Below are 25,442 nucleotides of genomic sequence, written 5' to 3'. Positions count from 1 at the left end.
AGAAAAATCTTTATATTCTTATTTTCACTGTAATGATTTAGTCTGTAAAAATGGATTTCAAACTATCAAATTGTCTTTTTGTCTTTCTAATTTAATAGAAATCTCATATACGTTTATAAAAGGTTGTCATGCATTCAACAACCTTAGGAGCTAATGTCTCCAGGTTACTTTGTATTATCAATGTATTGTTCTGATTTGTCAGATACATTGGTGCCAAGGAGGAGTTCCCCAGGGTGAAGTATCATAATGATACTTACGCTACTTTCAATGGCTCAGTTTATATCCTGCATATGAGGTACATAGGCATCTTAATGTTGAAGATATTTTTGTAAATATTATTTTTTAACTCAGAGGTAGGGAGTAGGCTTATCTTGGAAACGGCAAATCAAATTTTTGTTCATTATTTTCAGATCTTGTAAATACTTGAACTCTTGAAAGAAATCCTTGTATTTAAAAAACAAAACAAAACCAAAAAACTAGGAACTATCAAAAGTTCTCATAGAAAACCTTAATTCCTTTTAAGGTTATTCCTTTTAAGGTTTGGTTGTTTAGTGGTTTGAGGTTCGGTTACTAAATGATACATTCAACAGGCAAACATGGTGAACCAACAGTAAATTTGGGACATTGAAAACAGGGATATTATGGTGCAGAAAAATGCTTTAACGAGACTAGTACCTCAATTTCCCACACTTCCTCCCAAATCCCCAGAAGTCTGTGAGCTGAAATGAAAGTAACAAGTTAATTTTGTAGAAGCATGTTGGTAGTTGCAGGGAAGCTTACAATTGAGATAGTGAAGACTTTCTCTTTAAAGAGAAGTATTTAATTTCAGATTTGTCTGAGTAATTTAATATTATCTTGTAACTTATCACTTCATTGACAATTAGCTTACCACTAAAGCCAACGTATTTGTTTGAAATCATTAAAATGAATGTGAACAGCATTTAAGGTGTTCTCTATCAGACATTCAGCAATAATTGAGGCGTCACGTCTTAGTTTATGTAGCTTACATAAAATTTGATACAAAATAAATATTGAAGTTGTTTGTGATTTTTGAAAAGTGGCTGTGTACATTATTTCTACATCAACTGTGCTCCTTCGACCTGTACAAGTAAAAGATCTTTTAGCTGCAATCCATATATATGCGACCTCTCTTCTGAGTTAGGTCTTTCTTTCTTGCACATAAATACTAGTGCTATATGTTCTGCAGGCCAACGTAGCCATCAACTACACCTTAGCAGCACCATCATCTTCCAGTATATGCCCTTGCATACTTGTGTAATTCTATTAATTTTAATTAACTGTTGAGTTAGTTCTAACTATTGAGTAGGAGTTAGTAAGCAATTTTGTTGAGGTTTTTGACAGGGGAAAAAACTTCAGTTGTTGACTCTGCAGCGCTAATAGGAATTAAAAAGGGGGGTAAAAAATTATTTTTGTCACTAAAGTCAACAGGTCTGATTCTGAATACACAGATCAGACCTACTGAGAAAAGATGCTATTTTTAGTCACTTTTCATAATAGAACCATGCTTTAGTGTGAAATGCTTAAACAAAAACTATAATTCAGTTAAATGTTCACTATCACGGTTGATAAGCTTAACATTCCCACTTTGAAAACAAATGCTATATGCTTCTCTTTTTTATAAACAGAGTGGAGGAAAAAAACAATGCCAGCAGTGCATCACTTTTGAGCAAACCTACAATAACCAGTGTGTGAGTGTTTAGTGTTTGGGGACAAGGTGGGGAGGAGGGAGGAATCTGAATGTAAAGCACTTAGGCTTCCAGCTGGTTGTAAATAACTGAATGGGAAAGGATTTGAAAGTATATGCAATAGCTAGACTGTGTCCATTAAAGCTTACATGCTTGAATATTGCAGCACATCATGTACGTTGTTGTAAGAACTCTGCAATACCGAGATACAACAGGTACTATTCTTATAGTAACCAAACCTCAATGCCATCTGCAAAATGAGTATTTGTATATTGTGAAAGCTGTATATTTTGTACTGTACACTTTTACGGTGCAAAAATTTATAAACCTGTGTTACATAATACAGTCTTAGAAGGAGGATCTTCATCTTTATTTTTGAAGTGGAAACTCAGCTTTAACTTTAACTGCAACAGTTAAACATGCAAACATGAATCACATCAAGTATGTTCAGCCAAATAAAGATCCTTTATTTAAAAAAAAAAAAAAAAAAAAAAACCCTCTAAAAATTAAGCATCAGCATGCAATGAATTCTTCTTTGAAGCCACTTTAATAAGAGCACAAAGAACAATCTTAAAGATGCAGTTCGCTTTCTGGAGTTGTTACTGGCCTAAATATAGGAAGGTAGATAAAAGTTCTGATTATGCAGCAGTATTCATATCAATTCTTTCAATCTCACCTTGATCTGCTCTCTAAAGAGGCTGGGTCTAAACCAGCACAAACAGAATCTATAATTCACCATTGGTGTTTGTAGCACTTTCATTAGCATGTTGTCTAGTCATGCTTAGGCCAAGTGTAATCAGCATACTATTTAAAAAGCCACAGGTGGTCAGTTTACACTAGCTCACTCAGAATAGATAGTCCCACCATTGTTTATCCCAACTTTTTAACTCTACCCTTTCAAAGACTATACTTCATTTCCAGTCTACACAGGGTTTTAAAACCTGCTAGATATTAAAAATAGATTGATGTATATACATACAGAAAAAACATACTTTGTCACTTATGGCTTTAAGAATTCTTAAACCTGAACATCTAACTCTCTTTCCAAAGAGAGACTGAAATAAAATTTTGAACTCTAGCATGGTTAAATGGAGTGCATCACTCATTTGATGAGTTGAATTTGCTCATGCTGTGGCTCAGATAAATCTGCTTCTTGCTGCTTTGTTTAATCACTCCGGATATGAAAAACTTCAATAGTGTTATCTTACATAACAGATTTATAATTGCCTAGAAGACTTGTTCTCTGAAAGAAATAGCTCACAGTTTCACTTCATTTCTTGCCCTTGAATATATCTTAATGTGTGAACTGTGGTTTTAAATTTAAGTAACTGACAGTTGGAAGGCATTTATTTATAACCCTTTTGTCGTGATGCTCTTGACTTTTTTTTTTTTTTTTTTTTTTAAAACCTGAGCAGGAGTTTCCAAAGGCTCTTCTAGACTCTCCGAGTATTCTCAGATACCTTATTACGAATGCTTGTCAGCATCAGATTTCTTTCCAACACTTCTAGAATATCTTCAGTTACTCCTCACTTTTCTTAATCGTGGCAAATATTTTTAAAAATAGCTTAACATTAGGCACCTACATAAGCAGCCTGACTTTTGAAAAGTGCTGACCACTTAACAGATTCCATTGACGGTTGTTACTCAGCACTTCTGGAAATCAGGTCACTGTAACTAGGTGCCGAAGTTAAGTGTTCTGCTTTTTTTTTAAACTTTGGGTGAACATATTTTAGTGTGTGTCTCAGAGATGGTATTTGTTCTGTGGTAGGGGTTTTGTAGTGACGTTCTCATCACAGCCAGGTGATACACCCTGCTACATTAAGCTTTGTTTAGTTCAGGCTTTCTCACTACTTTTCATAGTATCGCTCGCTCTTAATAAAGATATTATCTTGCAGGGCACTTCCATTCACATTTACTATCACAAGTTATCTCTTTTTCTGTTCATACAGCAGTGGCTTATGTCAGGGGAGTAGTAAAGTTTGTTGAACTATCTACAGTGCAATAAAGAGCAGCTAGAAACAGGAGAGTCATCATTTCTTGACTGTCAGTTCCTTGAAGATTGTCAGCAAATCCCCTGTGGATTACCCAACCTCTGATTTCAGTTAATAAACCCAATTTTAAATGCATCAAACATAAAATGACAAGCACATTGCAGATCACACATTCATTTTTATATGAACAGTGAAATAGTATGTAGCTTTCAGCATTAAAGCTTTGATAAAATACATATAACTGCCTTTCAGATATAGAATGTTGGATGCTTCAATTTGAAATATCTTCTGTCTGGATAAACTGTACAGTGGACAATAGTACACAATTATGATATAACACTTTTATAGGTTGCACATTCCACAAGTGTACTTCAGGTATTAGATTTCTGTTTTGGGAGAAGTTTTTAGTAGTAGTCCGCATTGGCCTAGCTGTTCCTATTGAAGTCAATGGGAGTAGACTTAGACATTTTAAAAACCCCAATCTAAAAGACTAATAAATTGCTAGTAGCTCAGAGTTCATCATACTGGGAACTAGTTGCTCTTTTGGATGAATTCATCTTTACTAATTCTTAGAGTGTATTCCTATAATTTTAAACATAAATTAATCTAAAGAATGCAGTGATAACATCAGACAAGTCAGTTCACTTTCTCTTTATCACCTGCCTTATTTTATAGCAAAATGTTATAATAAAAATTAATGAAGTGATCCTGTCTGTTCATACTTTCTTGACACAGAAATTTGAAGGGAACTGTGCATCTTTAACCTTAATACTTGTTGCAAAAATTAAATTTAAGGTTGAGTTCCACTGTAGAATGGGTCTGAAAAAGGAGAGCAGTAAAATGCAGAACTTTTCTTTTTAAAGTTGTGTCATTTCAAATGTGAGTGTGCCAAATTTTCTTCATCTGCTACAGATTAGGTATGCCATTGTTGCTGCCATGTGGCGGCGTGCACCGTGCTACTTAAACGCACTGACTGGAGGTTTATCGCATCAATTGTTCACGTGCACCTCCCCCAAAGGAGAGCACAGAGCCTGGTAACAGCCTCATCTGTATCTTGTTAGCTTCATATTCTTACTTTATAAACCATTAACTATAACTGGAAATAACATTTTTAAATAAAGGCTAGCTATAATCAGAATAATGGCACTGCAGTCTGAGATAAAATTTGGATTAAACATTTTTTTTTAAAGTATGTCTTAAGTTGATACTTTTCAAGCAGGCTTTTTACCTGCTATTTTTATCTGCTTTATATGCAAAATCCTGAATACAAGAGACTTTTAAAATTATTGGATTTTGTACTGGCTAGTTCAATCCTATGACAAAACAAACATTAACCAGGGTTGGGCTGTGCATTTTTATTGGTTTATATTTAACAGATGAGCTTTAGAGGTTATATGTGCTTAAATCTACAGCACTATTAAGGAACCAGCAAGAAACATGTTATCTGTTTCATGGACTTGCCACGCAGATAACTCTAATTAAGCTGTGACTTTGCTATGAGATCTTGGACTGCAGCCCTTGTAAAATCAATTTCCAGTGCTTTCAATACTTTTAACAGCTTTTAAATCATGGGAACCTCTTATCATGTACTGCTGGCTGGATGTTCTCTGTGAAGGGTGCTCTGCTTTAGTCACTTCCCTGGGTTGGTCTGACCGAGAACATGTTTGTTAACCTTCCAGGCAGGTTGCAAAGCCCACTTCTTCTTCCCTCATCCTCCTTCCCCCGCCCCCCCCCAGCATGAGGTGAGGGTTGCGGGGTTGGTAAATATTTAAGTAATCTTCTTACATTTGTTATCTGTTAATTGTATGAGATAGGTACTAGACTAAAGGATGGGTGCTTATCGACACATTTTATACATTTGAATTAATAAATATGTGGAATGGGTGGCAACATGTGTAATGGCACTGATTGAAATCTTAAATACTTGCTGCTGCATGCTGTTTCTGAAAAAAATTACCAAAGCACTCTATCTGTGCAGAAGATAACTCGGGAGATGCATGCTCATGGACACTTATAACACATTTTAACTTGTCCTTAATGTCCAGTTTTAAACTCCTCCAGTCTTTTAAGGAAATAACAGCTGCAATGTAGTTGGATTAAAATATTTCCCCATATCTCCTAAAAGGTTATAATTCAGATCAAACTTAAAATATTTTTCTAATTTCAGATTAGTGTTAAATTTGCTCAAGGATTAAACTTTCAGTTTTGGCTTCGAGAGAGAATAGTCAACATTAGTATTTGCAAAATTATTTGCTTCATTATTATGGCTTAATATGTATTAAAATCATTACTTCAGAGTCTCTGAAATTTGTAGTACAACCTTTTAGCAAGGGTAAACTTGATACCTATAGAGGAATAATCATGCAGCTGGGAAGGAGTTTAATAGTTACAACATATTTCAGGAATAGAGTTTAATTGAATGACCATTAGTAGTTATTAAAGCTCAATATGGAGGAATACAAAATTTAAATCTGAACACGTTTGAGGTGGGTAGTGTTGAGTCATCAGAAATATATACCCCCTGCACTCAGATGGTTATAGTAGTTGATAGTATATTTTTTTCTGAGACTGCAAGAGCAGTAGCAATCCTGTCTAGCTTATATTAAAACCTGATTTCCAGGTGTCCGTTTGACTATTGCTGTGGAATGGATTTACCAGAGGCGACTCAAAGGCCATACAATCTGGACGTGATGTACTTCCCACAACTGCCCTCCCAGTTGGCCAGATAAACTTGTTGTAAAAAGCCATTAAGCAACAAAGGAGCATTTGGGGTAGCGCTATTCCTTTTGTCCACGCTTACTTTATGCTGTAAGGCTTCTGTTACTTAATACCTGCAGGCACTTTGTTTTTGAGATGGGTATTCAAACATGGCATGCCATTGCTTGAAATAACACTAAATTCATTAACGCCATCATCAAAATGAGAAGATTGTTGAATAATTGGAGAAACACTGTCTTGCAAAAAATGATTGTGCGTGCTACATGTATTCTGTAGTCAGGCTGCACTACTTGCTTGTCAAGAAAGTAGAGTGGATTACTTATAGTGTACCTATAACTCTGCTAGTTAAAAAGATAGACAAGTAATCTGTATTTCTACCTACTGTTAGAACTAAGAGTCTTTTTATATAGTATTTCTCATTAGAACGGAATCTGAGTTTCTAAGGTAACTGACGCCCTCTTGTGGTAGAAATGGAAACCTGAAATAGCTATTTTGATTCTAAATTACATAGTAAAATACTGAAGCAAGCTGTTGATCAGACTGTATATCTTCTGTCAAGTGAAGCTCATACCATAAAATTCACAGCCTTACCCTGGAGTGTCTCAAGAGTGCATGCAAATGGGCACAAACAGTGAGACTGAAATGTTGGCAGATGTCTAGGGACAGCACTGAATTAGGGCATTGGTCTGTTTGTTATGGATTCTTACGTTTTCATGTTTGTGTCTCATATAGGTGATGTACAGTTCATTGACTATGAGTACTCTGGATACAACTACCTGGCTTATGATATTGGAAATCATTTCAATGAGTTTGCAGGTAAAAAATGAATTGCCCATTTAAAAGTTAATTGGTAATAAAACAATGAGTCTTTTGTTTTTATATAGTGCCTTTCATCTGAGGATCTCAAAACTGTGACCATAATGAACCCCTCAATGCCAACTGGCAAAGACTTCACTGTTCTGTAATAGCAACTCCCATAGGCCTGTCAAACTCACTACACATAACGCATTGTTTTTATAGCATTTATCCCTAAATATTGTCACATAAGATCTTAAGTGAAAGTCCGAATCTTGCTGGTCACATATGGTTGGTGTAACATTGTGTACATTGTGTGTAACATACTGATATGTCTATATACTGAAAATATGTTCTTAGGGCTTGTCTACACTGGCAATTAACAGCACTGCAACTTTCTGGCTCAGGGGGGGTGAAAAAACACCCCCCTGAGCGCAGCAAGTTGCAGCGCCGAAAAGCGCCAGTGTAAATAGTGTCCCAGCACTGGGAGCCACGCCCTTTGTTGAGGTGGTGTTTTTTAGAGCGCTCTCTCCCAGCGCTGCGCCACGACTACACAAGGCACATTAAAGCGCTGCCAGTGTAGACTTGCCCTTACAGTTTGTAGCAAGGTTACTCCCCAGGAGAAGTGAGAAACTGGTTTCTTGCCAGACCTGAGATGTTTATCCATCTGTCTTTTGAAATGTAAATTGAGTATTGTCTTATCCACAATCACCAGTCTGAGCTAAATGCATGTGGAGGCTTGTGAGATTTAAGAAAAATAGATGAACAGCAGGGTGGGGGGAACGTTGTCTTGCACACTTTAAAGGTTTATTGGCGTATAACGGGACAGGGACAGCACCCTGTTATCCTGTACTTGAGGAAGTAATCGGGCAGAGCAGTTACATTCGTGAAAACAGGATCCCAACTTTTCCTAGTTGGAAACTCTGCAAGATAGCTTTTGGGTGAGATAAGATAGCTTTTAAACAGATTGTTAGCCTGTTAAAGTTAAGTTTAGTCTAGTAAGAAGCGTGTTATGCTTTGTTTTATATGTAATCATTTCTGTTTCCACTTATTAGCCTTATCTCTTATCTTTTAATTTTTGATAATATACTTATGATTGTTTCACTATGCCTATATCTCAGTTCTGTGATTTTTATAAAGAATCCGATCCTGAGTTGTACCAGTCAACCTGTGTATACACTGATCCTTTGGGGACATCTTAGCTGGTAATTTCTGTGCGTATCCTGTGATAAGGGCTGGATACTACAGAGGGACTCTTTCAGTGGAGCTTGGGAGCTGGGGTACACCTACTGATAACCTGCAAGGCAAAGTAAGGGCTGGCATAGCCTGAGGAAATATTTTGGGTTCCTAACAGACTGGTGAGGTCAGGGAGCACAAGCAAATCTTGTTTTCACTGGTGGCAAGCAGATAACAAGGTGATTCACAGTCCTGGGCTCCCTAGGAAAGTGTCACAAAAATGTATTACGGTCACTGATGAATTCAACTTAAAATCTCTGTGAGGTGGGCTAGTTATGTCCCTACTTTGCAGTTGTGGGAACTTAGGCTATGTCTACACTGGCGATTGAACGACAAAACTTTTGTCTTTCAGAGGAGCTAGTCCCCCTCCCCCTCGAAAGACAAAAGTTTTGCCACGGCAAATGCCAGTGTGAACAGCGCAAACACCGCTTGTTGTGGGTAGAAGTTTTTTGTCGGCAGGAGAGTCGACGCACAGCAGCTACAATGCGTGACTTTTAGTGACATGGCTGTGGCGACGAAGCCATGTTACTAAAAGCTGTGTAGTGTAGATATAGCCTAAGATGTGGGAAGGCTGTGACTTTGCCAAAGTCATGCAAGAAGTCTGGCAGAGCTAAAAATAGACCTAGAACTTCCAACTTCCTGAGCTCTGCCTTAACTGTGAGATCATCCTTTCTCTGTGGTATTAAAAACAATATCATAGGGGCACTGATGCTCCTTCCCTCCCAGTGCAGATACGGTGTGGAAAATTCACAGTTGCCTTCATATATAATAACCTCTACCGCCAAATGACAGTCTTGTGATTCCTTGCACAACTTGCAGTTGAGACTTCGCTTTGACTTGATTTTTGACAAACTGAGAAGTGCAGAACAAGAATCAAAGCTAATGTGCAGATTTGTGTGTGATAGGGAGAAGTTAAGGTTTAGGAACATCGGAAAGGCTATACTTGCTCAAAAAGTAGCTTATCTAGTCAAGTCTAGTTCATTGAATGTCCCTCTACAGTACTCTCATCTTGGAGAGTTTAAATAGGAGTGCCTGACATACCTTACCTGTATGCTGTTTATTTTGGGGTTATAGTGGGAATTCCACCATAATGTTTACAGTACAGCAATGTAAATATAGTACAAGAAGTTTAAGTAATCTTGATCTATTTGTCATAGTGTTTTCCAGGTTGTGTACTTCTAAAGTGGTCATGGTAATTCACTTTCAAAATTCTTAATTCCTTGATGACAATGTAGCGTACTCTTTGGAACCTGTTTGTACAATTTGTTTTGTTGAGCATTTTATTGTCCCCCAAACACTTTAGAGTTAATCTTGCCCACTGTTGTTCTTGAAGAGGTATAGGCAAGATTTCAGGTGAAGGAGTGCTGTAGGGAGTCATTTTTAACACATGGTAGAAAATGCAGAGAACCACTTTCTACCACCAGTGAGTAAATATTGCATAGGCTAATGCTGGGTGAGCAGAGATTGACAAAGGTTAGGAACTTAACAGGAGCAAATCCAAGGAGGGCTTTAAAAAGGTTTGAATTGGATCCTGAAATGGAAGAGAGTTGTGTTGTCATTCTTATATACAGAAGATTATATTTTACCATGTGCAGAATACGAAACCCAGAGAACTTGGACTTGAGAAGGGGATTTAATCCAGGAGACAGAGGAAGGTGTGGGTGAGGATTTCAGCGGAGATGGAGTTGAGGCAGAGGCAGTAGTATACAAGGCAAAATTGTAGGGTTTGATAGAAGCAGATTTATGATATGCAGAGAGGAGAACTTGGATCAAGAATGATGAGAAGATTAGACAACGGAGACAAACGAAACTTCACAGTTCCAAAGAGAGGGAAGGAAAGGGAATAGAGTTGTGATTTGAGTAGGTTCCTTTTGTGTTTCTTTCTGAAACATTAGCTTAATTTTTGATGAAATATAAGTATACCTGAATGTCTCATGTTTTGTAACAAGGATTCAGATTGCATGCAAATCTATTTTCTTCTTTCACTAGATCTTATAGCCCTCTTTGAATTTTCCTGGGAAGATTTTGGGGAAAAAATTCATAATACAGATGCTTTATTTTCATGGGACTTTCCCCATACAATTGTAACTTGCTGATGTTCAGATTATACCAGACCACAAATACACATTTGACCATTGCTAGCATACATATTTAAGCATAGAATCTTTCATAATGTTAGTGTCCTCTTTTTTGTTTTTCATTTGGGTTTGAGGGGTATTCATTGATATGAGTATCCGAATCTGTTCATATTTAGTTTATATATGGTACACATTTGCAAAGTTTCTGAAAGTATCGGTCATTTATAATTGTGAAGTCAAACATCTGACTTTTAAAAAAAATATATAAATAAATGTTAATTATTTTTGTTTGTTTTGTTTGTTTTTGTTTTTGAAGGAGTGAGTGAGGTAGACTACAGCCTTTATCCAGATAGAGAATTACAAGAGCAGTGGCTGAGATCTTACCTTGAGGCATACAAGGAATATAAAGGTTTCGGTACAGATGTTACTGAGAAAGAGGTAGAAGTCCTATATGTGCAAGTCAATCAATTTGCACTGGTAAGTTTCTCAAGATTATTAATGTATATACAACACCCCAGGTATGTTTACCACTTTCCAGCCAAATAGTGAGTTCCCTGTCCCAAGGAACTTGCAGTCTTAAGATTATGCAATACCTGCAGGAAATCTTTAATACAATATAAGTGTCAGCTTTTCTTACTGATGGAAACCATTATGCAATGAATATTGTTCAATTTCTATTTGTTTATGTGTTAGACTAACTCAATGTAGATCTTTGGAAAGTAAATGGACTCACTGCTAGGCCTTTACTATCAGGATACATTTAGTGGCTTTATTCCCTAGGTCAGGACCTTTCTGATGAGCTAAAGCCAATTAGAATCCATCATCTAGAAGCAACACGTTTAAGTTCACTGCAGATTTTCCTTTCACTCCTCTGTTTAACCCTCTTCTGTGGAGGAGCAACTGTTCTTCATAGGATATAGCTTCCCTCCAGCAGTAGTGTAAGTAAAGTCAATTTGATTGAGAGATTTCTCAGTCTCAAGGAAGAACCTAAGGATATGTCTATACTACCCACTGGATCAGGTAGTGTTCGATGTATTGGGGATCGATTTATTGCGTCTTGTCTAGATGTGATAACTCAATCCCCGAATCGACGCCTGTACTCCACCTCGGCAAGAGGAGTAAGCGGAGTCGATGGGGAGCAGCGGCGGTGGACTCGCCGCCATGAGGACGGCCAGGTAAGTCGAACTAAGATACTTCAACTTCAGCTACGCAGATAGCGTAGCTGAAGTTGCGTATCTTAGCTCAACCCCCCACCCCGCTAGTGTAGCCCAGGCCTAAGTCATGGAGGGTTCTTTCATATTGACCAATAAAGGTGGGCTGGCATGATAGATTCTCAGTCCTCCTGGCTTTAGTAGTAAGGAATAGATATCAGGATTTGAATTGACCCCATATGTAGTGAAATGAACCTTACCAGGCCTTATCCTAGATTATTTTTAATTTGAGAACCAAAGAATCTGAGTAATAGAATATTGAACTGTGTAACATGTATCTGGAGCAGTAAGTGTGTCCCTTCCATAGAAATTTTCTAAATAGCATTAAGGTTTAACTTGATAGTTTGAAATCAGTCACCCTGTGTTGATCATAGAATATCAGGGTTGGAAGGGATCTCAGGAGGTCATCTAGTCCAACCCTCTGCTCAAAGCAGGACGAATCCCCAGACAGATTTTTATCCCAGTTCTCTAAATGGCCCCCTCAAGGATTGAACTCACAACCCTGGGTTTAGCAGGACAATGTTGAGTTGAGGAAAGTTAATGTGGCTTTGCCTCAAGAGTTTGATGTTGATTTTTTTTTGTTTGTTTGTTTGTTTTTTTTGTAGCATGTGTGTGTGTGTATATAGGACTTTACAGTAAATAAAATTTGTCAAAGACCAAAATTCTGTGTTTGAAAAATAAAAGGAACCACTGAAGTTCTTTGCATCAAACGTACTTTGAAGACTGTACATAGGACACTTGTGTCTTGATGTATAGCAAGAAGCTGATATTTTGGCTCTCTGGTCCTAGATGCTCTTCCATCCTTCCTCTCCTTCCATTGATTTGCCTCTGAAAAGCTGTATCTGCTATCACAGTGCTGGAATATTGCTTAGAACTGACTTCCCAACACCACTTCTTAAAGCTCTAAATTATCCCTGGTCTAGTTTAAGTACTGTCCAGGCTTGTTCATGCTATGTATAGGAGATGACAGCATGAGGTGTCATGGCAGCAGTGCCTCTTACCCTGCGTTTACTTAGGCTAAAATAAAGTCTTTACAAGTGCAACTATAATGCCTAGTATGCCAGTGGATGTGCAACTCTGGACAGCTAGTATGGCCTTATGATTCCAGTACTCTTTCTGACTTTTTGGCCCATATATATCTGACTAATCTATACATGGCTTCTCCAGTTTTCTGGCAAAGGCTGGTAGTTATAGTGAGGAATTTTGGTTGGCTTTCCAAGAGGATGATCCACTAGACGAGTCTTTATTAGAAAATACTGCTCATTTGTTGTTAGCGCTGTTAGTACCAGCTGTGGTAATTATATTCAGCTGTCCCATTTACTTAAATTAGTAAAGCTAGATTTGCAGCTATATAATTCTATTTTTCAGAATATATAGCATTGTTTCATGAGCTCTAAACTTTGTTCATATTAATGCTGGAGGGGAGGGGGAAGGAGTTTCTGTTTACTGAACAGCTTAAGACCGATCTGTAGACCACACAAGTTGTACAAATACTGTAAAATTTAAAAAATAAGGGTTCCTTTAATGTTGACTAAACTTCATTAATGTGTGAGGTCATGTTAGAAAAAACAGGAACTAGAATGAATGAGTATTAGTGTAAAACTCCAAACTGCTACCATTAGACAAATTGATCAAAACTTAAATAAATGCATTAGTGAGATGTTAACATGCCTGTGCTTTGAGATATTTTCAGATGTGCACTCACACTATACAGCCTTAGTAAAGGAATTTAAGTACAATACTTGGATTATGTGGATGCTTCGGGAAACAATTTAGGTCATTATTGTAAGCTTTTATTTACAGAACATAAATAGAGGTATGAAGTATCACTTGCAACATGGGTGGTCCAGAAATCATATGCATCTTTCACAAGGGGATTGTGAAACTGATGGCCACAACACGCAAGTTTCAAAGTTTATTAAAACACATTAGCAACCATATAATTCATGTAATCCATAGCTTCAGTCTGACATTGAACATATGCTTACAAACTACTTATCTAAACGTTAACAGGAAGTGGGGTCAGAATAGATTTGAAACTTATGGAAATGCTGAGTTTTCAATGGTTAGTCTCATTAGCAGCACTGGAAAGTGAAGCATTCTGGTACCAAATAATATCTAATATCTGAAACACAATCAAACAAGTATGTAGATTTGTAATGGTTGTACACTGCTGGAATTCTCTTTATCAAACTGAAGCATAGGTCATTTGTTAACGCTATTGAACAAGACCCTTTCTAGAAGGTGATTCCCATGTCGAGGTGTTTTTTCTACACATCTAATTGACAGCATTAGGGTTTATAACACTTGCTGGTGTCTGGTTTCAGAAAACTTACATTTTAGAACAAAATCTTTAATTATAAAATCACATTTTTTTTCTTTTTGTAATTATAGAATAGTCCTTCAGACAAGCCATTTTGCTCATTCCTTTTAACATATACTTGCTTTACAGAACATTAAGTTAATAATCTTTCACCAATTATTTTTCTCTTTAGGCCTCTCATTTCTTTTGGGGTTTGTGGGCTCTGATTCAAGCCAAATATTCCACCATTGACTTTGATTTTCTAGGGTAAGTGACTGTACTGTCTATAAATAACTAATCTATTTTCCTCGATTGGAATCCTGACTTTCAGAACTACACTAGGTCTGAGCGAATTGATCCTGTTTTGTTAATAATATGTTCAAGCAGGATGCTCCACAGATGACCGTACACAATTATTTTTATGGTGAGATTCTATTAAGACAATCAGGATGTCCGGGTAATGTCAGTTCATTCATAAAAGTCTGGATTTTATAATGGATTTATTTTGCTTTTTGAGGGGAAAAAGTCAACCCTGTATTTTATATACAAAATAATAAAATAAAATTAAAATAAAATAAAATAAAAAATTCTTGTGCTCCAGTATATAGTGTCTTCCATGCATGCGTTATCCAAGCACTTGACAATTATTAATGGATTAAGCCACACGAGCATGTGTTTGGTAGGTGGCATTTGCATGGGAGAAGTAGAGGCACAGAAGTTAAGTGGCTTGTTCTTGGTCATACATAAGTGTTTATGGCAGAGGTAGGAATGGAGCTCGGATTTAAGAACCAGGAGATCTGTTCTTATTTAAAAAAAAATAAAAATCCTTCCTTCCAAATAGCAAGGGACATTTAGTCTAATAAATTCTAAATATTTTTCTTTTTAGTGTCCTTTTTGAAGATACTAGCTGATGTTATTGTGGAGTTTCATGTTCTTATGAAAAATGTTTAAAATTGTCAAATGAATGCCCCTTGCAATATGAAGAAGAACCTATTAAGTTTATCATGACAAGATTGTGCATCTTTTTGGAAATTTTGCTGTAGCAGTTAAGATGCTAGCTTAGTTCATACTTAATATGACTCAGACTAGTAACTTATGACTAAGCTGATGAAATACTATGTTGAGATCATAATTTATTCACTTGAATTTGGTATTGAAACTCACTGGACTAGTGAATCAGTCATAAGATTCTCAAAGGTAAAAGACACTGGATAGTAACCAGTAGATGGCACAATAAACTAAACAAAAGCATCACATGGTACTCCACAAAAGCATGTTGCTGTTGTGAAATTTTATAATAAGATTTCACAACTCTTGCCATAAACATGATCAGACTCTTAAGGAATTATCATCTCTTTGTAACTTTGTTTCAATTTTATCCTTTTAATAGGTACGCAATTGTTCGTTTTAACCAGTATTTCAAAATGAAGCCAGTGGTCACAGCATTAAAGCTTCCCGAGTAATGAAGAACTTCAGTTCTCCTCAAGTGGATAAGCGATCCTTAGAATCCTTTCTGGGAACAGATACTGAAAAAGCTAAACATTTTGTTTAAGTTCTGTAATGTTCACTTGGTTGTTTTGCTTTACAAATGATGCCTCTAAACAAGTCTTAATGTTAAATCTAATAAGAAGAGCATACCTACTGTTGATATAGAATGGATTAGAAATTTGCTAAATCTATAAGGCTGTAGAGATGGCAATTTAATCCTTACCTAAGTAATTTAACATATGTTGTATGTGATTTATTTATTATGAGTTTAACATGATTCCATTGCTGCTTTCATCAATTTCTGTAAAGGTTGAGTTCAGGCAGTGAAACTGTTCCAAAGGATTTGTTTTTTCACAACTTATTTTATTAAAGTGACATTAACTTATATAAAGACTGTATATGGTCAGTAGAGAATCTTAATCTTTAACTGTATACAAAAAAAACATGAATAGTGGTCATTTACTTTTGAAATGCCAGTCACTGGTACCAAGTAATTGAGGGAAGGAAGATGAGGATAAAAGCAATTTTCTGCATCACAGTACTTTACATTTTATAGCAAGACCTATCTACTTACTAGGGTTAAATATCAACATTTTGACTTTCCTTCTGCTACTATTACATAGTAGAAATCTGAAGGCTTTTTGGCCACCTGATTATTTAGGAACGTGCATAGGATCTGACAGGAAATGTACCAACCTTAACTTGTATGGGAGAGTTTCTTGTTTGTTAAATTTTTCCATTTATTTTAAAGACCGCTATTCCAAAATCTCAATAAATTCCTTATGTTCTGAACTATATATATTACTGCAACATGATAGACTATTGGGTTTAAAACAGTGAGCATGAAATCCCATTGCTCTTGGGAGCAAAACAATACCACTTCAGTTAAAGGATACATAGATTTTAAACCTTTTTCCTTCCTTCCTCATTTTTCCAGCTTGGATTCTTGTCTTTAAATACTTAGGTCCAGTAGTTATAGATTCTGTTACATTTTCTGGCTTTCTTGCTGTACTGATGGCAAAAATATTAGTAGCCTAAAGTCTCATGTTCAAAGGATGTTCTTGAAATGTGTGAGGTTTGAACAATGGGGCTTTAATCATCCTCAATGTTTTTTAAAAAGCTATTATACCAAGAATGGTTTGAAATACAAATGTGAATTGAAAAGAAAATGTTTACTTTGTGACTGTATGTTGAGAGAGGTTGGGGATGATGCTTTAAATCTTGGAAATTGCTGTGGTGTTGAGCAGTCAATCAATTCTGATTATTACTCTGAAAAAACTTCGCACTTTGGTCACTGAAGTGCCCACACGTACAAAGTCTGCGTGTATGCACATACAGTATGTGCAAACACACTCACCTTAGGAGTAGATTTTATGGGGAGCCAGTTGCAGACTCGGCAAGAATATTTATTCAATATTGCTTTATAGCATATTGTCAAATGCAGATGGGCTTTACAAAAGCATAGCTTGTTTCAGGATGCTTAAAGCAATGACATGGGTGGAAAAACTTTCACCTTATACATCATTTTAAATAGTGTTCTGTTATTTTACAAAAGCAAGTTTTATTCCTTAAAACTAGTTTGTATTCATCACCTGGTGGTTTCAACCGTGGATTTCTTACAATCACATTCTTAAAATTTTAATATAAACGGATAAACTTTTCATAAAAAAAACTTGAAAGTGGGTAAGTCTTATTTAGTACTTACTAAACTAGTTTATTAAATTGGACAGATTCTTTTCATAGTCTAAATAAAACTGACCAACTGAAATGGCATTTCCTTCTGTAGCATTATCAAGGATGTTGCTAGAGCTCATGAAAGTGACAGACAGCAAACAGCTTTTTAATCTTTGTACCGAAAAGCTCTCTCTTCGTTAAGAGTATTATTCTGCCACACTTACCCACATTAAGTAGTATCTTGGTTCATAAGTTGTCCCTTTAATTTCAGCGAGACATCTCTTGAAGTAAGGTGCTACTTAGTGTGAGTACCAGTGTTGGATCCTGAAAAAAATTATTTCAAAATAAAAACAACAAAAACCCCTTTCCTGATAGAGTAAAGTGACAACTTAATTTCTGGCATTGGTAACACATACATATTTGAGAGTGAGCTGTCAAAGTTTTATTTTTAACCTGGTAAATTGGAACACTTACCAGATCCCCCTTTCTAACAATCCCAAAGAGAACTGTTTTAAAATATATACAGCGGTGTCTGTTTATTCTGAAGTACAGTCCGGCTCTTATTAGCCCTAATTCTTTTCAAACTCTTTGGCTATTCAAGAGTGGTGTCCCATACTCTCTGATGAGAGAACCACAAGGTCCAAAGAAGCCCTGGTAGTTTGACCCAGAGAAAACAGCTGAATGAGAGCTTCTTGAGTAAAGTGCTGGCTGAAAGAGGCTTGTTAACTGTGTGAGCAAAGAATCAGCTGTTGTTCGATTCCTATTGTGGGAAGCAGAACTTAACAAAGAATGTACGAACAGGATGGCATCAAAGAAATACCTGATTACATCATCAGTCTCTCCTCCTATTGGAAACTGCCTGCTAGAACTTGAAAATTGGGCTAACCATTCAGGTCAAAAGAGGGTGACACTGCAGATCATTCCTTTTGCAAGAGGGAGAGGCCAAGGGTGTCTCCTGTGCATTTTACAGATTCCATTGTCTCCCTACCCTAGTAGCTCTTCCAATGCTGGTACTGTTTCAGTTTGGAATTGTACTGTAATTTTTTAAAGGAGGTGTTTGTTTATATAGTGCAAGTAACAATCTCTGCAGGGGAAAAGAACGTAAGCTTTTTGTGACTGGATCTCAGCCTCAGTCATGTTGAGCTGCTAAATTCCACTGAACTCCTTTCACAAACCTCAAAAACACTTTGAGGCAAAGATATTATAAATACAGTAATCTTTGAGCCATTTTAAAGAAGCACGAGACTTATCACAGAGTTATAATAGGAGACTTTGCAGTATAGTAGAGACTTGCATTTTCATATTGCACATTAAAATCCATTTTTAGAAAACATGGCTGTGCAATGGCTTCCATTTAAGACTAGCAATATGCAACAAACTTCAAATTCCTAGAGCAGGTTGTTTGTGAGAGATGTTATTAGGAAGTAGTTACTTTTTCCAAAATGAAATGCCAGTCACCTGGAGTCTCACACCTCAACAGTTTTATCCATAACTACTCAGAATTTCCTCTCCTATAGAGGGTAGCCTACAAACATGTTCAAATGGGAACTTGGGATGGTGCACGGTGCAAACTTGGGTTTGTCACTGCAAATACCCTACGGCCTGAACATGGGTGAACTATTGAAGCCTCAAAATAAGGAATGCCCGTTTTGTTAAAATTCATTTCCTCGTTCTTAGTATTTTGAGGCTATTTAAAAAGAAGGAAAATGTCTCAGAGCTCTAGAAACATCCATCCTGGCTTTGCGTTGCCAAGAAGATACTCTGTTGCCTTTCTGTTAAGCTAAAGGCTTGAATGCCCAAATTAATAACTTTTACTGTATAGTTAAACCTATATTGTAAATATAAAGAAGGTTGTTAGCAGAGGCATTCATGCATGTGCAGCATCAGTCAATAGACCATAGTGGCCTGGTTGCTTTTGTAAAGCAGAATTGTGTGAATTTTTTTTTCTTCTGACACATTTCTACAATCAGACCAGGTTAATCCATGTCTGATTTAATAAGCATCAGAGCTTTTTAAATAATAGCCAGTGTCAGGTAATTTTAAACTCATTCATCTAGCGTTCTTCTGCATTTGAAAAAGGAATTGTCAAACTGACTCACATTAACCGGGTCTGACTGGATATGTATATACAACAGTGTAAATAACCATTTGTAAATTAATGTGAATTGTACCGTATCTTGCATTTATGGACTTGTGTATTGCATTGTACTCTCTCCTATTTTGTAGAAATTTTGATGTAAAGAAAAAATCCAACTTTGTGTGTGCTGACTTTTTGTTAAATTGACCATATTCAAGGCATCTGTGTTGTGTGATAATCACATACATTACCTTTAATGGAGCATATTTATGTTTCATGTTAATAAGGTATCCATTATAGTCTACTGCCGCCATTGTCTTTCCATGTGTTTTTATGTTCCCTTGCTTTTGGGGATAAATGAATAGTAATACGCTTAGTTGTGGGGAAGAGCTATTCTAGTAATAAGGCAAATGAAAAATGCTAATTAGTGCTAAATGTATTGTCTTTCAACATAGGGAAACTGTTAAATCTGATACTCACATCTTAAACATTGGCAGCCAGTAGTATCTGCTGAAAACGTGGAAGTTTTAAGTACACTTCTTTAAGACGTATTGTTGTTCCTGTGGTGACAGAAGTTTAAGGGAACATGTAGACAAATTCCTAAATTAGACGTTTCCAGTGTACATAAGCTGTGTAATGACAGGAGGATTCTTTACTGTTGTGCAACTATTATGGTATAATAAAAGGCCAAATAATTAAGATACTTCTATCAGTTTCCAGAATGCTACAGTAGCTAAGGTACCAACTAACTAGTAGCCAATTCATATTTATGGAAACTGGTGTCCGCTGGGTACATTCTTTTTGAAGCCTAGATTGATAAAATACAGGACTAGTACACAACTTTCTCTCTCAATGTAAAAGCTGCCTTCCCTGGACTTGTAGTAAAATTAAACAGTTTATTGATATCTTGCATACAAGTTGAACAAAAGCAATAGTTTGAAGCAGACTTGGTACTGCTTTTAATAAAATAATCAGCTGTTGATGCCAGTATTTCAACTTTGAAGGAAAGTTATGGCAAGCTACAGGTATCTTCATTCCCTTTGAGTGCTTACTGTAATCTATTAACTGAATTCCCTTGGACATTAATTCCATTTTTCTTGATGCAGTATCCTTTCACTGTTTGCAAGCCAGAACTATTCCCATCAAACTTAGCCTTATTCAAATAATGAATGGCCACTGTATCCACCATACAAAGAAATAAAGACTTAGTTTCATAATCAGTTTCTGGTTTAGGAAGTCCCCTGGAGATTAGGGAATTAACCTCAGAACTGAAGTGTAAAGTTTTGTACACCAGCTTCTCTGAACATCTTTTCATATACAAACTGCCATCTATCTTATTTTTAAACTAAGTTCTTTAGCTATCTACAGTGAAAACAGAAGAGCTTTGAGCCTCTTGCCACTGCTATGTGTAATAGATTTGCTGGAAAATGTTGGTACATAAAATATGGAGGGTAGGCGTATTCAAATATTTTGGTTGTCAAGTTCACAAACACATCTTGGTGCAAGTCTTCTATCCTGTTTATCGAATATAAATATACCAGACAAAAGACGCATACACACTCAGAAGGTATATATGTTAATATTGTCTAGGATCTTCAGTGGTGCTGTTTGATGGTAATTAGATCCCAAAGGCCTAAGAGTCAAAAGGAGGGGAAGGGAATAAATACAGGTATGAGGAAATAATCCAATTGAAGCACGTGTTTAGACTTCTGTTTTTTGACCTCCTTATACTTAGGCAGTTTATTGATTGGATCAGATTATAAAGGAAAGGGAACTCATTCCAGCATGATGAAGCCTGGATTTCTTTAAGAAGGCAGTTGGTGGTTAAGAGACATTAAAGTATACCCTTATTTCCTTTCCACCAAAACAACTTTTTTTTTTTAAATAGATATAGTCATGAAATAGAACAGCAATTTCCTGGTAAAACCTTCATTCTTTGTACCAGTTGGGATGTAATTCCTTTTGTTGGGGAGGCTTGTTTTGAAGGCTATCGGGAAGGTTGGCTGCATCCTACCTGGCTGTGAATTTGAGTTGGGTTCTTCAGTGGGTTTTAATGTTTTGTATTTTGATTAATAGGTTCTTAGATGCCTTTTGAAAAGGCTCTTAAAAATGTGCAAGTGTAATCATACCATGCAGGATGTAATTACAGTTGCTGAACAGTAAGAGTTGGATCACATTTCCAGAGATTCTAGTGCTGGTGGTGTGCATTATCACAACTGATTTTGTTTTTTTTATACATTTGCTACAGTGGATTTGTTGGTTATGAAGGATATGACAAAAGGCTGACCGTGTTCTTGCGCCATGTAGGTGTTCCTTTTGCTAACTGCACAGCTAGAATGAGGCTCTCCAAGGTGGTAGAACCGCACAAGTCCAGAGGGTACATGACTAACTTTGTGGCCTACAGACCTCTGGAATGGAAAAGAAAATGTGTAAATTGCTTTCACGTGCCAGTTGTGTGGTGCTGCTCTAGTGGTGTGACGAGACTGGAAATTCCATTGTCTGACTTCAAGTGGCTTTACTGACTGAGCTGTTTGTGTAGTTTTTCAGGTTCCTAGTTACAGTAAATGAGGGAATCTTCTAAAACTATTGTACTGTATTTTTGTCTGTGCGCAATTGGCTAGTTTGCATAATATGAAGTATTTGATTCTTTAAAATGCTGAATAGTCTAGAAGATACTCTTACTTCAGATGCTTTAATGATAGCTTCTTCATTCACTGTCAAGAGAAAAGTTGATTGAAAACAGTCCAGTAGTGTCAGAGGAATGGTCTGAGCACGGGACTGAGAGCCATGAATACCAGCTAATTCAGGAATTGATACTGATTCCCTTTGTGGCCTTTGAAAGCTGTTTAGCTTCTCTGCCTCAGTGTCCTCAACTTGTAAAAATGGAGAAGAATTTACATGTCTCCCATGGATGGTGTGAGCATTAACTTAATGTTTGCAAAATGATAGGAGTTGTAGTTTCATGTAATGCCCCGATCATGTTTGTTTTAAAATCACTTATCTTTATATGTGTATATATATATTTTTTCACACAACTGGGGAGAAACGCACACAAAACGCAATGTGAAACTGACTTATAGGGGGGAACAGTGTAAATTACCAAACACAATATTATCAAATGCACAAAATAAACTGGAAAACAAAAATTCTAATCTTTGTTATAATTTTAGCTGTTTACTTCTCCTGATTGCTGTGAAATCTTCAGTCAGAAGTGTGTGGAGGTTTTTTTGTTGTTGCAATGACCGTTCTTTCATTTGTGTATCTCAGATACAGTCTGTGGTAGTGTAACGCAGTGTTGTACATAAGAGCTTTTGATTAGTCTCAGCACTGAGAATGTATCCGTATCTTAAACAAATATAACTTGAAGTAGATTTGTTGGTTCACAAATTTGTATTAGCCAGCTATCCAAAGCCCTGTAACACTTGCAAAGATAGGACTATGGGATAATAGGAATACTTTCCAATGTCATTTCATTGTTCCACAACATTTTTTTCATTGTTTTCTCATTTTTAGGTTGCTGTTAAGTCATATGTCCTGTGAATAAAATGCTCCCAATCTTTAAAAAAAAAATCATTTCTTTGTCATGGAGTTAACATATGTTCTGTTCATTCATCAGTTTTCATTGGAGTGAACTGTTTCTTTTGAACGAAACGTTGTTGGAGCTATGTTATAATAAAAGCCTTCTACCATTGATTAAATGAAGGAATGTATCTTTCAAAGATTTATATTGTGTAAATAATTTAAAACTGGTTGTAACAATAAAGCTGGTTTCTAACTGCATTATTAACATTTATTTTGATTTTGCTTTTCACTTGAGCTACGCATGCTTCTATCTTTTACTATTGTCGAGGCTACATATTTCTATTATAAACACCCATTTCCAGGTGTTCATGACTCATCTGGAAATAAAAATTCCCTGGGGCTGGTACTTGGCTTACAAAAACTATAAGCCTATTAACATTTCTATTTTACAAATTAAACATTGCTAGGGCCATTAACCAGTACATATTTTAAAAGGGGGAGGGAGTGGAGAAGGTATGAATGAACCACATAGCTGCTGCTGCTAATAGCAGTCAAGCGACTGACTAGTGCACATACAATAGTTAACTACCTTCCAAGAAACATGCTGTGGATTTTACTATGCATATTTAGGGCTGGATTATCACCAAAAAAAACCAGACCCATGTTAAACATTAAGTAGAAATCTCCTTTGATATCTGTAGGGATTACTGCCCAAACTGATGACACAATCTTGGCCCTTTGTGTTCCAAGGCTCTAATAGTGGTTGACATGTTAAAATGCAGCTTGACATCATCTTACTGAAGAGGCATCCCCTCACACACCAAATAACACCCTGTCATTGTTCCATCCTAAAAACGGGGCATGGTTTTTTTAGTCGTGGCCAAATTATTTATATCAAACTGTCTGCAATGTGCATATGGGGTTGGGGGGACTATTCCTTGAGCCAAATTCTGCCTTCTATGTTGTACATGCAATGCCAACTGCTGTCAATGGGATTTATATTTAGAATAAGATTGAAGAGGGCAACATTTTGCCCTCCGATTACATGCATATACGTTTGAAATAATGTCTGCCATTTCCTATGTACAGCTAATAGGGGGAGATAGAAAAAAAACTGATGAGTCTTTTAAAATATAAAAGAGCTGAATGCAAATGCAAAATCCAGTATTTGAGCCTTGTGTAATGACCCTACAGTGGACACTAAACTTAATTTAAATGTATATTTTGTTGTATTCTATTTGTCCTCCTTCATCTGATTTCAAAGAGAACATTAACTGTCAGAATATTTCTTTGAACTAGGAAAGTAGTGGTGGTATGTTCACACTAGTGAATGCTATAGTTGCAATTGTACCCATTGTACAATGGGCTTAACATGCAGAGAGAATTGTTCAACGTACTGAAATGCACTTTGCAAATCAGTGACAGAAATCCAATAAAGGAGTGCTGCCTAACTGTTCATGTGACAATGAATTTCCCCTCATCTTTTACAATAATTAATAATGCTCATGGTAATAAATACTCAAAAGTAAATGGTTTAGATTATCAACTGTGTCAGCTTCGCTTGGGCCTTTATTGACCCGAACAAACCATTTACTACCTCCAGTTCTTTGCTGCAAATGTAGCGATATTGCCGTTACCTAGTGGGTAACTTTTATAAACTCTGAACATTTTATTCTAAGTAGTATAAACTATTAACTTTAGTTTTAAGTTTATTATGTTTAATAATAAACTTAAGTGCTAGAGTTAAATCTACACATGAAAGGGCTTTATGAAATCAGTAACTGATTTGTTTTCTCTCTTCTGGAATCCTCATGGCTTTCTATAATCCTTCAGTTGTGCCTTGTTTTCTATTCACTTTCATGATTTTACTAAAAGTGAGTTATCATTGTGGACCAGAGGAAGCTTTGAAAATCTGCTAGAATGAGGCCCACTTCTGCAGAGCAGGCCTTCCCCAACCAAACTTGTCTTAAGCGCACACAAAATGCAGGAGCCCTTAATGAGCCAAAAGTTGGGGGAGGTACCTTGATAAAGGTACAGTGTAAGGGCAGTTCATGCGGTAACTGCTGTGATCTGTGTGATAAAAGGATATGAATAGGGCACAATGTCAAAAGATTTCTGTAACAATAAGGATTTTCCTTGAGAGGATGAAGCTTGGGGTGTTTGGTCTGTTTTTGAGGGGAGAGCAGAGGGACACATACTAGATTTTATATTCAAAATTTAAATAGGATATTTACAAAATGTTTGTGGAACTATGGCAAAAAATAAAAATAAAACCCCCTTCATTTGCTATTTGGCAGAACTGCTCTCTAATTGTATTCAGAGCCATCTATTTGAGTGACAAATAAGCTGACGTACTGTTTAACTTCTGTTAGCACAGCAGAATCAGTGCAGCTACAGCAGAGTGAATTGGAATCTGTTTGGTTTGTGCATCGGCAGACTTATTAACTATGATTTCATTTCAGAATCAATATCTATTACTGGATATGAAGTGGGAACTCTTAAAACATTCCCCACAGCTTGGCTTTGTAGCACTGGCATTTAGGGAGAGAAATCTTTTTAGTTGTAAACTAGCACTCAGGCAGTAAGCATGGACCCCATTTTCCGTGCAGCTCTTTTATAGGTCTTTTGGATGAGACCATAATCA

The 25,442-nt window shown here is 36.5% G+C and overlaps 1 protein-coding gene across 1 annotated transcript in view; it reads left to right on the top strand.

The window, feature by feature from the left end:
* ETNK1 (ethanolamine kinase 1) overlaps positions 1–23,056 on the top strand; it is a 57,852-nt gene extending 34,796 nt beyond the window's left edge. Inside the window, exons 5-8 of the mRNA XM_054036599.1 lie at positions 7,148–7,231; positions 10,841–11,001; positions 14,231–14,304; positions 15,428–23,056. Coding sequence (XP_053892574.1) covers positions 7,148–7,231; positions 10,841–11,001; positions 14,231–14,304; positions 15,428–15,500 — 392 coding nt within the window. The 3' untranslated portion in view covers positions 15,501–23,056. The remainder of the gene's footprint in view (positions 1–7,147; positions 7,232–10,840; positions 11,002–14,230; positions 14,305–15,427) is intronic.
* Positions 23,057–25,442: the final 2,386 nt, after the last annotated feature.

The sequence above is a fragment of the Malaclemys terrapin genome, chromosome 1, assembly GCF_027887155.1.
Source record: "Malaclemys terrapin pileata isolate rMalTer1 chromosome 1, rMalTer1.hap1, whole genome shotgun sequence".
Classification (NCBI taxonomy): Eukaryota; Metazoa; Chordata; order Testudines; family Emydidae; genus Malaclemys; species Malaclemys terrapin.
Note: the sequence above shows the minus strand (reverse complement) of the source record. Positions and strands in the feature narration are given on the sequence as shown.